Here is a 15190-nt window from a genome sequence, read left to right as displayed (position 1 = left end):
AAAAAGGTATCCAATTCAGGAATTAAATTTAGAAAAATGCTAGCATCCTCTTTGCACTAGCCATTTGAAATTATATTTTATGGTTTTCATCTTCAATCCCTAGCTAAAATCATTGAAAGGTCTTTTTTTATGGGTACAAAATTGAAGGAAATTTTTGGCAAAACTAAGATCGTTTGAGCAACATACAAAGAGAAATTAACAATTAAAAGGCAGAAATTTGTATACATGCACTCAAAATAATTCTTAACCAAGAAATTCAAAGTCTAGTAGTGTACCCGAACAAAGACTCAACACAAATTCAAGAGGAAACGGAAGAGTTTTCAGTATAAAATTATAAGGCTATGGAGGCACCGTTGGCCCGAAGTGTACACTTTATAGCTAGGTTTTAAAACCCTTCATGGCTACCTAGCAAGAAAAAATAGAGTTTCAGAACCACTCCATAGAACTCGACAAGCATGAATCAGTATAAAATAAAAAAAAAAAAAGAAGAAGTAAAGGGAGGCTTCTGGAAGTAACGGGAAAGGAGGAAGGGAAGGAAAGAAAGAAAGGAAAAAGGAAGAAAAGGGAGGCACGGAAAAAAAAAAATAATAGAGGAGGGAAGCCATAACGAAATGCGGAGAAGAATCAAAAGGAAAAAAGGGTCTCAGTTTGAGGCCGAAGCCGTTGCTCTCATAATCCGCTGTCCAATTTGCAAGGTTCTTTTTCCTCTTCACTCTCCACCTTGATCTGCAATTTTTGGTAATTGATGAATATATAGAATGATTCAATTCAATTATTTAATCTTTTACTTTGAAGCTCTGATAGGAGCATATTTAGGCGACTTACTTAGCTTGTTTTCGTGCATCTATGTTGTTAATTCATAGTTGTTTTAGTAGTTTAAGCCATTTTCGTGTGTTTTTAGGTTCATATGGCTAAGAAAGCAAAAAGATGCATTTTGGAGCATTTTGGAGCAAAATTGGGCTTGGAATGGATAGCATATGATTGGAGCCAAAGTGTTGGACGAATTTGAAGGCCTTGTATTCATTTTGGACATAAAACAAAGGGCCTAGCCCATTCTCTCTTAAACCAACCCCAAGGCCATGCATTTCCTTCTAATTCCAAAACCCACAATCACTTCAAAAGCCATGCAAAGAACCATCCATTCCATCAAAAACAATCCATCAATTCACATGCAAAACCACCATTAACACACATGCACCCAAACAAAGCCAACCTAGCTAACCCTACATGCATTCTTTATGCAACTCTTCATCATTCCACCATTCATTCTTTATTCCACAAACAAGTCACATGCATTTCCACCTTCCTACTTCATCATTTCACCACATTCTCCCTCTTTAACTCATTTCATTATTCATTCACTTTGCATTCATCACTTCCACCCCACATGCACCCTTTATTCTTCATCATTGCAACCATGGCACATTTACACCAACAAAACAACTCCCATGCCATGGCCTACTCATATTCCCATTTCCTTTCCAACATCTCACATGCATTTCCACCTTCCTACTTCATCATTTCACCACATTTTCCCTTTTATTTCCACATGCAATTCTTCATCATTGCAACCACAAACACCTTAAACAAATAGCCATATACATCTCCACTCCTCCTATAAATACCCTTGCATTCATTCATTCAAATATCATCTCATTTCATACACAACACACCACAAACACTTCCATCTTCTCCCTAGCCGTGAGTTTCTCTCCATTTCCCTTCCATTTCTCCTCCATTTCTTCCATTTCCATAATCCCCCAATCCATTCAACACACCAACAACATCCCTTAGTCCTTGTGCCACAATAAAGAGGAAGATAAGAGGGCCTAAACGTTCATACAATTCACGTTTGAGTTGTTGGAATGTTTACGCGTTTATTTGATTTCAATGTTTTCAATTCTCTTTGTTTTGTAATATGAGGAATGGAAGAGAAGAGTGCCTAAACGTTCATACAATTCAAGTTTGAGTTGTTGGAATGTTTAGGTGTTTCTTTGATTTCAAAGTTATGAGGAACTAAACCCTTTTTGGCTAGGGGTGATTTCAATACCATGATTATTTATGTAATATGAATTGATGAATTCCGGTTATGAACTCTTGATTCGTGAATGCAATTGGCTTAACTATTTGATGATTAACTTATTTGTGTTTGTTGATTGAGGGTCGACACTTAATTAGCATGCATGAATATGTGGCTAAAGTTTAAGAAGGTTTCACATAATCGTTACTAACTTATACTTGAAAGTAGTGAAGGTCGCTTGTCACGATCGCGTTAAGTTTAATTCTTAGCATGAGTAACATGATGTCATAGTTGCAAATGCTTTGTCAATGCTTATGGTTTTCATTATTCTTAATGATCTTCGATTGTATCTCTATTATGATGACATGTAGGGAACTTTTGAGAATATTTTGGGTTGTCGAATGATGCCATCCAATCCAATAATATAAGGAAAATCTGAGGGTTAACTAGTGATGTCACGGTTAATTTGGGGCATTGTCGTTCATAATTCAATGAAGGAATAACTGGAAATTGATTCATATGCATAAATATCATGTGTGGAGAAAGAACCTCTAGCTAATTCACCAACCATCTTATTTCATCAATTACATTCTTGTTTCGTTATTTCAATTGTCATCAAACCTCAATCCCCCTTTTGCTTTAATGTGCAATATAGTTAGAAATCAATTTAGTTTGTGTTTTTAAAGCATTTTGATTCTTTTGGTTTGTCTTAGTGTTTTAACGTTCAGTTTCACATTCTTTGAGTCTAGTTTAGTGTTTTATATTGTTTTTACGTTTTTAAGTCAATTTAGAAGGTTTTAGCAAGCCCTCCTAATTCCCGGTCTAGAACGATCCCTCACTTATCCATTCTACTAGAATTGTCAAACGAGGGTTTAATTTGAGTGTCAAGTAATTCTTGCATCAAGCTCTCTTATATTTTCTTTGCTTCAATGGGATAACTCACATCTAATTGATAGTTATGGGCCGATAAAATGAACGCTTTGAAGATTGTATTTTGATTTGATGATTCCATGGGACTAGTTGATAAAGTAAATGGAGAAACATTTATCGAATCCGACTGTTAAACCTCGGGTAAATTGTCATAGGAGGCTCTTCCGCTGGCAATAAGAAGGTGTATTCGTTTGCGATTACTCGAATGGAGTATGGAGTATGGACTATGAGTAAAGGCCAATATATTAGACGTTATAACGGTCTGCACAGTATTTCTTTTTTTCATGAACAACGGTTTCACGCGCGTAAACTACAAAAGCAAGTTATTTGGATGATTGCTTCTGAAGTTAGTTGGAATTTTGTTGGTTTTCAATGCGAAGTTCTCAGTTGCTGAATTAGTACTTATGTTTAATACTCTATTCTATTTGTTAAACTGCAAAGTCCATAAGTCCAAATGTAAGCTGAACTTACTTGAAGTTCGTAGCTTTTGATGATCAGTGATAGCTGATCATGACCATCAATTTCTCTTTACATTGAGCTTAATTTATAATTGATTAAATCCGTGTGCCTTCTTCTACCATTTCTTATGGTATATAATATATCATTAAACTTGGAATTTCACTCAATCATTTTTATTATGTTATATGTCTGTGACCAGTAACACTCTTGTGTAGAATTAAACCTTTCAAAAGTTATTGGATATGAAAACTGGGTTGACTATGGTTCATGGGATTAACCCTAAATAAAAAAAATAAAATAGAAAGACGTACTACGAATGGTTCCTGTTTAGGGTCTAATCTAAGGATTGGATGCAACCATGAAATAAAAAGAAAAGTTACTAAGCTTTTGAACTGTTGGTCTTTGTTTTCTTTCTCATGTCTCAGAAGCAAGATATGATAGTGGAACATGAACGTTTTGGTGTCACATGTCAGTTCTGAACATATTCTCCAGATCGGAGTGTGACAAGACCAGTCACTTTCTAAAAAGAAATGACATAGAATGTACTGATCTTACTAGACTGTCAATGCCCAATTAGCTTCTATGGCCAGGGACATTTAGGGTATGTGTATGGAAGGGAAAGGTCTCTTGAATCTAATTTCTTCAGATTACATTCTCTGTATTACATTTTCCTTAGACTTATTGTTTAGGCATACAACACTTAGCGTGATGGCTCAAAACAATAATCTTTGTCCTAATTAGGTTAAACTAAATTAGTTTAATATGTGAAACGTCTGCAATGTATCATCTCATTATTGGCCTTTGAGGCATATTTTCAATAAAAAATGACACTTGATTTTTTTTTTTTAATAAAAAAAGTGGACCAGTCGGTGACTTTGCCACGGCAGTCCACCCTTCCAAAATTCCAGCCTCCTCCAGGAAGACTCGCATGACTTTGATACAGTGAAAAAGTCCAAATGCAAAGGTTAGTACAAAGGTTGCTAGCACTCTCCCCGAATTTACATGGTGATTAGGGCTTGTTTGGAAAGTGCTTTCAATTGATTGAAAACGCATTTAGGGAAAAAAAAAAAATATATATATATATATATATATATATATATATATATATATATATATCTTGGTTCCAAAAGCACATAAAGTGGCTCCAGTTATGTGCTTCTTGCAAGAAGCACTCCAAGTGTTTTTCCAATATTCATTTTCATTTTTACTAAGAATTGGTTCTAAAAATATTTTCATTAAAAACATTATTAGCCATTTAAAAGCACTTTTTAAGCGAGCCCTATAACAATGGACAGTTTGATGCAAAAAAAAAATCCAATTCCTCATGGGCATTGACATTGTTCTTTTTCATGATATTTCAGTCTACACGGTGAATGCCATTTGTCCTCGTTGACCAGAGAAAAACACCATGAAGTTGATCCGGGTGAAGTAAGAACTGTTGTAAGTAACGAACCTGACAGATCAAAAGCCACCATTGTTGCAGGGGCAAGTGCAAATGTGAATGCTAACTGGACATTGAAAAATCAGTTGTCAAACCAGGAGGTAATGGAGTAGTAGAAAAAGTTGCATGCATGGTTATTGATTTTCGATGCTACAACTTATAAATTAGTCTCACATTAGTGATGTGGGAGTTTCATTTTTCTAAAATCTTAATTTTGACGTTTCAAAGCTTCTTATATAGACGTGTACTTTTTTCATAACAACTATTCACAATAAAATACTTGCAACAATCCAATGGGATGATTCGTCATGTTTACCCCTTGTGATTAGCGTATTTTCATCATATAAAACTCAAATCGAAATTGTTTATTTTTTTAATTATCAAGAAAAAATCATCTTTACAAAAACTCAATCAAATCAGAGATATATTGTTTAATCATCCATATGTGTTGAACAAATAGACAATGTTAACATCGAGTAACATATTCACGATGAACTATCCATTTACTATTACATATAGATGATTAAAGGAACTTTGGTTTGATTGATTGTTTATAATTATAAAATCGAAATTGATCTACAGTTTCTATTATTAAAATTGCGGTGAAAATACATCAATACAAAGAAGCGGACAAGTTAGTGCACCTCATGGAATGGATACAAATATTGTTCTTATGATAAATAATCCAACATGAAAAACTTGAAAAGGATTTTGCACCAAGAGCTTAATTGATATCTACCATCAAGTGGTGACATTGAAAGACATAACTACTCATTTCATCAGGCTGGTCCAGGTCATATAGTAATACATATATAATGTCCCACCCAAAACCTTATCTGGCTGGCGTTAAGCATGCATACATGTCTAGCTACTTTCTCATATATAGAAGATAATGAATCATCATCTCACAGGTTACTCGAACTGTAGTCATACGGGTCATGCATGCAACAGATTTTTATATTGTGCACGTGCTATTCCACCGGTTGTAGCTGCGTTTAGTTTAAGGCACATTGATCATGATCTCTTATTAATTTAAAAGAAGGATCGACAACAACTTTCATGATATGCATGCACGTGTTCCGTATTAATAATGTAAAGACATATAAATAAAAATTTATGCATATTATTGTGTTATTAATACGGAACATCATGATAATGGTATTGCTCACGATATATAAATCCTTCCCAGCCTTGGCGACTTGCAACGAGGAAGATAGGAAGCACTCTGTTTAGTGATCATTTGTGATATTGTGTATCTGAAAAATTAAAAACTAAGGAGAGGTAGAGACGTGGAAGCTATTGATCCTCTACTTCGCATCTACATCGTGAAAGCGACGCCAAACCCCCACGTGATTTAGCCCATGATCAAATGTTTGAATCCCATAGAATTGATTGATATATTGCAATTCCTGATCGTGTGAGATTGATAGTTGCCCACAATTAAACACCAATTTTAAGTTTTTAACATGAATCCTTTCTGCGTGCAATAATAGTGACATTCAACTGTATTGATATTTTTTGGGGGGTGGGGGAGGAAATCCAGAATGTATCACGAGGACGTCATCTGAATTGACTTCGTTTGTTTTCTTGGCCAGCATTGTTGTTATGAAGTATTCCATGGCTTGTAAACAAAAATCTAGGCGGTATATGGACCAGTTGATCACTATCTATTAGCTAAACAAAGTTGTAGCTGGGAGATGGACGGGTTCATCACTCTCTCTGTCAGTTATGGCACACGTATCGCAATAAAATCATTAAACCCTGGATTAACTATTTTATTCATCAGAGTCCCAAACATATTATTTATTTCATATATTATCACATATGATGAAAACCCATTTAAGATTTAGTTTGATGTATGTACATAAAGAATAATGCTGTTTAGATAACACGAAAATGCTAATTTTTAATTTCATGTAATAGGAGGTGCGAAGCTACATAGGGTCAAGGAGGGGCGGCAGCCCTTCCTCTCGTTGGAAATCAAGTCCAGGAGTGACGGTCCGCCTCTTCACCCTTCCCAAAAATCACAACTCAACCTATATTTATTCAAGACACTCTCACCAGGCATATTTTGGTCATTTCACACCAAAAACATTTACTTTAGGTACGCGTTATAATAGACATTAATATTGTCTAGTGCCTAAAAGGATTTGGTTGTCTAAATATTTTTAGGCCAACCCTTTAAAATCCCGCCCCTCTGCCTAACAATTTATGGCTTCACCATTGCGTAATAGTGTTGTCTTACACACACTACTACAATATTAGATTTAGGTGTCGGATGATGGTGCCGATTTAATAAGCCATTATGTCGGATAAAAGATATCCTACACATCATTCAGTTAGTGTCGGATAATATTGAAATCCTGTCGGTTATATATGACATAAATTCCTAGTGAATATTTAGTGTCGGATGCAACCGTCATAAAATTATTATAACTGCTAGTATTTTTGAATTTTTTTTAAATAAATATTTTTAACATATTCCGGCGATTTTTAAGTTAATGGTGGCGGTTATAACCGACAGAAATTATATATTTTATTATTTTAGTTTCTAGCTGTTATTATTTTAGTATTCTGGCAGTTATAACCGACACGAACAAAGCAAAACCCTAGCAGCTACACCCATTCTCATTTCAGCTTTTGATGAGCTCGAGCCCAGAGCCCACATGGCTCTCTACTTCCGCAAATGTCCACAATGTCCTCGGTAAGCCCAGAAGCTTACGATGCGAACACATGTCATGCATCAGGAAAAGGATCACCCTAGGATTCCAAATGAAAAGCCATAGGTTTCTCTCATTGCTTTCATTTCTGAGTGTAATTAGAAACCCTAGGTCCTTCTCTCTCTAGAAACTGAAAGAGGTCTTCTCATTTCTCTTAGTCCTTTCTCAAACCAATACAAACCTTAGGTAGAAGCCATAGTCGCTCCTCCATCAACCATGAGAAATGTCTTCATAACTCTCGACCTACACAAAATCTAGTCTTCATTGCTGTTCAACACAAACCCTTTACCTCCATTTCTCATGATCTGAAACTGTAATCCATGCCGCTATGGCTCTTGGTCCTGTTCATGAAAGCCATCATCTGCACTGGATCTCGGTAGCGAAACCCCTAAGTCAAAGGTAAAAATCTCATTTTGCTGCCATGGAGTTCAATTGAGTTTATCGTCATGGAAAAATCAAAGAACTAACACATCCATGCAACATTTTTTTTTTTCAAGAGTACACGGATCTACAACAAGGGAGGTGCACCAACACCCAAAAGTTCCAGATCCATGGTGGATCATCCAAGACTCCCCCATCTTTAGGTAAAAACGCAATCACCCCCAAACTTCGGTTTTGATGATGTTATTTTCAAAGTTTTTTTGTGCTGTGATTTTTACACCCATCCGTGTTCTGATGTATGCACAAGAGCGGACTCCAAATCTTGGATACGGTATTACGCAAGTGAGAGAAAACACGGATCAATATCCAAATTAAAGATTCATTCCCTCAGTTGATTGTCTTGGTTTTGCATGTCGAAGATCTGTTGATTTTCAAGAATGATAAAGTTTGGGGGTAGTTTGTGCAGGGTGCTCACGGATCCTTTCGCTAGTTGTTTTGTTGCAGGAATACTCGAGATTTGCTCGCTGGAAAATGCAGTGAATGTAGGGGAGGCCAACTTGAAAGGGAAAGAAATGATTCAGAAAGTGGTTTATATTTTTTTTATTATTAATATTTTTTCTGTCGGTTTTATCCGACAGATAATGCTTTTATTTATTCATTATTAATAAATTCTCTGTCGGTTATATCCGACACAATTTCTATCAGTTTTATAGTATTTTCTGTCGGAAAATTCATTTCCTGACGCTGGCAATTCTGTCACTTATTATATCTGCCACTGCATCCATTTTCTGTCAGATTTTGCTTAAAATCCGACAGTAATATACATTTCTTGTTGGTTATCACAGCAATACTAATAAATGGTTTCATAGTAATGACGAAAATGTCAATTGTTAGAGTGCCAGTTTTGTGTGAAGTATTAATTATCATGTGATACATGCATGAATACCGTAAAAAGTTTTAAATCTCTTCGCAAATGAAACCCTGTCAAAATCTTTACTTTAATGAAATTCAATGTAAAATATTATGATAATGCTATTCACACACTCATTTTTATCTTTCACACATACTTTGTTAAATTTTTTATCATTGATCTTTTTTAATTCATTCGATCCGGGGACCAAAAGTTGAGAGGAGTGTGTAAGAAGTAAAAATGGGTATGTGGATAACAATACCCAAAATATTATAATAAAGCATGTTATGTATATGGCCATGAAAATGAAATGAATGTGGTTGATAGGAAATTGGACAACTCAAATTAGAAATAGCATTTGTGAAAAATTCAAATGAGGAAATTAAAGGCGATCGAAGGATGTGAAGTTGTGTTCTTATGTTATATATATGTACCTAAATTATGCAATGTTCTTTTATACTCTGATTATATGCACAGATGTTATGTTATAACACTATTAGTTTGAATTAGAAGTATTGTTGGCACCGAACATTGGAAAGGAATGCGTAAGTATTTGATATTAATTTCAAGTATTGGCGAGGGAGGATGGGGTAATGAGAATGACATATAAGTTCAAGGTCGATTTCTAACTTAGCAAAAGAATTGCAGGTTTAGATGCATGATGAGTGCAATTTGATATCCTAATTAAAATTAGCTATTACCTAGTGATACTTAATTACAAGTTTATTCGCAAAAATTTTACCAACTAATTCTTGGTTATATTTCAGTTCCAAATATTGGAAGAGATACAAAATTCGATTTCTCTCTTCCCTTGCATTATTAAAAACTCGCAAATTTGATCGTTTCTCTTCCATTGCATTAACAAAAACTCGCAAATTTCATTATTTTCCCTTTATGTAATATGTTTACTTGAAATTTATGAAGCACACCTAGCTAATATACAAACAACTAGCAGCAGTAGCAACTAAAGGTAGTTAGATTACTAAGGGAAATGCATGGCTGGTATATATAAAGAGCAGCAGATACGTTGACTGTGATTAAGATTATGAAATTAAAAGATTAATCGTAAATAAAGTTGCGGACCAACACGTACAGTGACCTGATATATTAATGTTGTTAATTAATTAACGTAAAATTAAAATTTGAGAGGAATGAAATGGTGCCACCAAACAGAGTGGGTCATGTGGGTTACGGGACGTGAAATGCAAAGTAGGTGTAAGATACGCACCTGCGACGTTAGCCTTATGAATTATGATTTGATTAACGAAGGGGAAATCTCCTTGCACAGTTGCACTCATTCCCCGTTAATCACGAGAAGCAACGTACACTGCATAATCCATACATGCATTTCATGCAGACAATTAATTTGTTGACTTTGATGAAGATTGCATTCTTTAATATATATTAACTTTAATTTTAACTTTTTTTTTACAATTTGTTTTTTAAATGCAAGCAATAATATGCACTAATCTAATTAAGAAAAAGCTTCAACCTGAAACACAATAATTAAAGAAAAAGACCATAATCATTAGGGGCATTTCACCATTTGCAACATTTTCTTAGATTTAAGCTTATTTTGAATCACATTATTGTTATCTCATTATCAAACTAAGCTTACCCTCTTCTCCTTAGTATAAATATCGTTTGTTAAAAAAAAAAAAAAACACGCATGTTATTAAGATTGATATATATTATTTGAATTTTTATTGATTTTACAAACTCAGAGGGATAAAATACAAATTAAAAAAAAAAAATCATGACTATTTAGTCTGTTTATACTTGTAACTTTATTCGTATCATTAAAGCTGTTAGTGATAACCGTCATCCTTTTTAATTAATTAATTATAGTCAGGGAAGGTCCACATAAGCTAATTAGGTATACTTGTAATTTTGCTCCTCATGTTAATCATGCTTCTAATAACCTTCATCCTCTTAAGTTATACTTAAGCATTTATTCCTCAAACCCATTGCCCTGATTGCAAGTTCTCTAATCCCTAGGGACCATATAATAAATGTTAGAGAATGCTAAGAAGACTCTCTCAAAGTAAGACTCTTCATGAACTCACCACAATCTCATATTTTTTTGCATAATGTTGGCATAAATTTGCGCCAAAAACATGAGGTGAAGGAGAGTTCACAAAGACTCTCTTTAGCATTTCTCTATACGTTATTGAGGCAAGGCAAGGCCATTTTTGTAATTTGGAGACACAGCAACTATGACAACTAAGAAGCTTTGACTTATCAACCTCAATCACCCTCATATGAACTCCCCAATGAAAGATATAACACATGAATCGAAAAGAGCCACGACTAACCCGCCTAGTAAAGAGCATACCATAACGTGCATGTAAACACGAAGATAATTAACTCACTTCACAATATCAAAATCATGATAATTTGTTATGTGTATAAGGAATACTTTGTAATGTAATGTATTATTTAAGTGTTATAATGTGTGATATTAATAGAGTTGATTTGCCTCACTTCTAGGGTTATCAATACACAATAAACATTGTGTTATAATTTTAATAGAATTGTGAACACAATGTTTATTGTGTATTGATAACCCTAGAAGTGAGGCAAATCAACTCTATTAATATCACATATTATAACACTTGAAGTGCTTTTAAAGAAAATGTTATTGGGTTCTAAAAGCACTTACATATTTATTAAGAATTAATTCTAAAAATATTTCCACAAAAACGCTTTTAGTTATTTTAGAAATACTTCCAAACAAGCCATATAACTACATAACGCCATGGAGTTGATCTATGGAAATAGATCAAATTAAAGGAATACATTTTTTTTGGGGTCACATGCTTTGTTTTTGCATTTCATTTTGATTCAGAGAACAAAAGTACGATACCACTTTATATGGTATCAAAATTACATGGGAAGAGAAATTATTCGGTCATCAATGTATGATAAAATACTTCCTATATTAAAAAAAAAAAAATAACATATTAATCATGTGAACGTCTTCGAGTACATTTAAAATTTGTCTAAAATCATGATAACAATCACAATCACAATCACAATCACAATCCCAATCTCACACCCTTCCTTGGTCGTAACGCTTCCCCAACCGCCCACGTTCATCTCCAACCCCACCTTCCAAATTAGTAAGAGATTCACATACAAATTTCACTCCCACACACACGCACACACATGCTTTTGCACTAACTCCAACACATACCCTCCAAACTCCAAAACCCTCTTATATTTTATATACCCCCAAAACTCTCCTCACAATCCCACTTCCAAATTGTGATCACAACTGGTTATGCAAAATGTTCATAGCTCCTAGCGTTGAACAAATACTACAATGCCCTCGATCTGGGCTAGAGCAATTCATGATGATGGAGATGAAGAGACCATGGAACAAATCCCATATTGAGATTGCCCCAAACTGCCCTCGATGTGCCTCTTCCAACACAAAATTTTGCTACTACAACAACTACAGCCTCTCACAGCCAAGGTACTTTTGCAAAGGGTGCAGGAGATATTGGACTAAAGGCGGCTCCTTACGCAACATCCCCGTTGGTGGCGGCTGCCGCAAGAACCGCCGTGGTAAGGCAGCCAGGCTCTCACAGGCTGACCACGGTTCATTAAGTTATTTTCAGCATCACAACTCATCAACTACTACTGAAGATGATCTGGCCGGAAATACGCAGCCAGGTGGATCTAATGCACCAGATATTGATTTAGCTGTGGTGTTTGCCAAATTCTTGAACCACAACTCCACTATCCCTGATGGTCATGACCATGACCCCAACTTGGTAATTTCAAGTTCAGCATTGAACGATCGTGACGGCTCGCATAATTCTTCAAAGGCTGATGATCTTGTTGAAGCACTTGGTCATCATTATTTACATGAAGGACATCAATCACAAGAAGAAAATGTTCAAACTTTTATGGGAATTAATCACAATGATGATATGAACATTCATGAATTTGAGTTACAGGGTTTACTAGGCGATGATGAACAAGTGGTGCAAGATATGTTTTGGTCCGATGATGCAATGACGTCCTTGACGAGCAGTACTGCTAGTTTTACATGGCAACCTATGATGGATCCGCAAGAGTTGGACTGTTCACTACCATCCGACGATGATCAAATGAAGATATCGACCAATTTGTGTGGCGATAATTGGAGCTCCTTTGAATTTTCGGGGTTTGAAGTTTTCTCACGGTCTTAAGTGCATACAAATTTACAAGCTTTGATTAATTATTTGTTGTCAATTTCATTTAATTTACAATTTTTTTCCTATATAGTTAGAAGTTTAGTACTGTTACATTGCCATGGAAAGGAATACCATGGCAGGCATATATATATATATATATACTAAAATAATAAAATAATTTTTTTTCTCATAATATGTTATGGAGCGAATAGTCAATTATTACTTTATTATTAGTGTTAATTTCTGTTGAGCTGTCACATTGGAGAAATTTTTCAGTGGGCCCGAAACACTGGTACATACACTTTATGTCATTATACAAGTGGAGTGATTCTTGAAAAAAAAAAAAAAAAAAAAACTTCTCTCTACTTGTATAATAACCTATAGTGTACTACCCTGTGTTCAGACACATTGAAAAATATCTCCTCACCTTAAGTTTCATCTATATATACATTCAAATAAGAGGCTTCTAGGGTTAATTTTTCTTTATCATATATGTCCTTATAATATGCTCACTCTCAATCGCCAGAACGTTTATATTATATTAAAAAGCTTTGGACCATCACTATAAGAAACAAGCTAGCTACGACCTTGCACGAACTACTATAGGTCATGTGAGGGTGGTTATGTATGTATAAGACCATTTTTCACTACTTGATTACCCCATTAAAATTTGCTACTTAATCAATTATACTTTTACTCGTTCAAAACAATTTTTTTTTAAACGGTTCTGATTCTTGAATACGATATATTTATGTATAAGAAATATTCGTTAAATGAAATTGATGGAACGAGGAGGTTCCACCAATAGTACGACACATGTATAGCAATTTAAGCAAGTGATCACTTCTAACAATTAAATCGCCTTTTGTTCTGAATACCTAATTTTCTTCTAACTTTTAATTTCTTCTGTTGCAACACTAGGCTTGGTTGATTTTGGATTAAAATACTAAAACACATAATTAACTTTTCAAATGGTGATTAAATTTTGAAAAAAAAAATGGTACTGCTTTTGTTAATCCATTGTAAAGTCATACGGAATTACACAAAACATTAACAGTGAACAAGTCTATTTCTTAAATTTAGAAATAAGAAGAAAGATATATTTGAAGTTACACATGAATAATTATTAATATATGGTTCGGGTACAAAATTCGCTTGTCATTAGATAGAGACTAGACATGAACAATACGAAATTTGGTTTGATTCGTTCTAAAGTTATTTAAATATAATTTGAGTCGGTTCTTAAAATATTCAAACTATACATTTTAATTATAATTTTATAGTTATAATTATTGTAAATAATTATTTGTGTCAACTTTTTTTTAATATTTATTTTAGCAATTATCATTTTTTAGTATTGAATTCTAATGAAGGGTAAAGTAAATAGTATCAGGATTGACTTTTTAATGTAAAAATATAATTTTTCGTTAATGTAAATAGGATCTGGAGTTTTTCGTTAAAGTTTTATTTTTTAAACTTGGGCTGGACAATTGCGGTCCAAATATTAGTTTCACCGTAGAAAAATCCTCCTATCAAGAAACTGCAAGATGAATTAATAGTTACTCATATGAAATCTCCCAATAAAAAATAATGATAATTTTAGTTCTTCCAAACACAGTATTGGAACCAGAATATTTTGCGAAAAAAAAGGGAAAAACATGGTAGCAAGAATATTAAATAATAAATAAAAATATAGAAAGAATAAAGGGGTTTTTTTTTTGTATAAAATCAATAAAAAAAAGTTACAATATTAACAATATATCAACAATATTTATGTTAATTATAAATAGGTCAAGTATTGTAATACTTATATACATTTAGAATAAACAAAAATTACAAAATTTGCCATTACCTGGCACCGATTTCAACTAACACCCCCTTTCTCATGGTTTTTATATTTCCTAAATCTGTTTTTTACATTTGGATTTAGACATTATGTTACAGTGTCCATTTACTGCTTTTATTTTTTCCATCACTCACACTAATCTTCCCTTCTTCTTTTTGCATTTACATTCAAACACTGCAATGCAGCATCCGGTTTTTGGTTCTGTTTTTTACTTTTGAATTCAGACATTATGTTGTAATGTTTGTTTCATGGTTCTGTTTTTTCCATCGCTCACACACTCCTAAGCTTTAGACACTGTA

At 34.0% G+C, this 15190-nt stretch overlaps 1 protein-coding gene across 1 annotated transcript; it reads left to right on the top strand.

The window, feature by feature from the left end:
* The first annotated feature begins 11687 nt into the window (after positions 1-11687).
* On the top strand, positions 11688-13285 carry LOC103951166 (dof zinc finger protein DOF3.5-like). The gene has a single exon (XM_048581169.1). It carries the CDS (start codon positions 12152-12154, stop codon positions 13058-13060), a length of 909 nt encoding a protein of 302 aa, XP_048437126.1. The 5' UTR covers positions 11688-12151; the 3' UTR covers positions 13061-13285.
* The last annotated feature ends 1905 nt before the right edge of the window (positions 13286-15190 follow it).

This window comes from the organism of the source record quoted next, unplaced genomic scaffold, assembly GCF_019419815.1.
Source record: "Pyrus x bretschneideri cultivar Hongxiangsu unplaced genomic scaffold, Pyrus_bretschneideri_v1 Contig16, whole genome shotgun sequence".
Taxonomy (NCBI): domain Eukaryota; kingdom Viridiplantae; phylum Streptophyta; class Magnoliopsida; order Rosales; family Rosaceae; genus Pyrus; species Pyrus x bretschneideri.
Note: the sequence above shows the minus strand (reverse complement) of the source record. Positions and strands in the feature narration are given on the sequence as shown.

Bases quoted from the DNA above. Each gene is read 5' to 3' on its own strand.
- LOC103951166 (XM_048581169.1), top strand. From the start codon at position 12,152: ATGTTCATAGCTCCTAGCGTTGAACAAATACTACAATGCCCTCGATCT.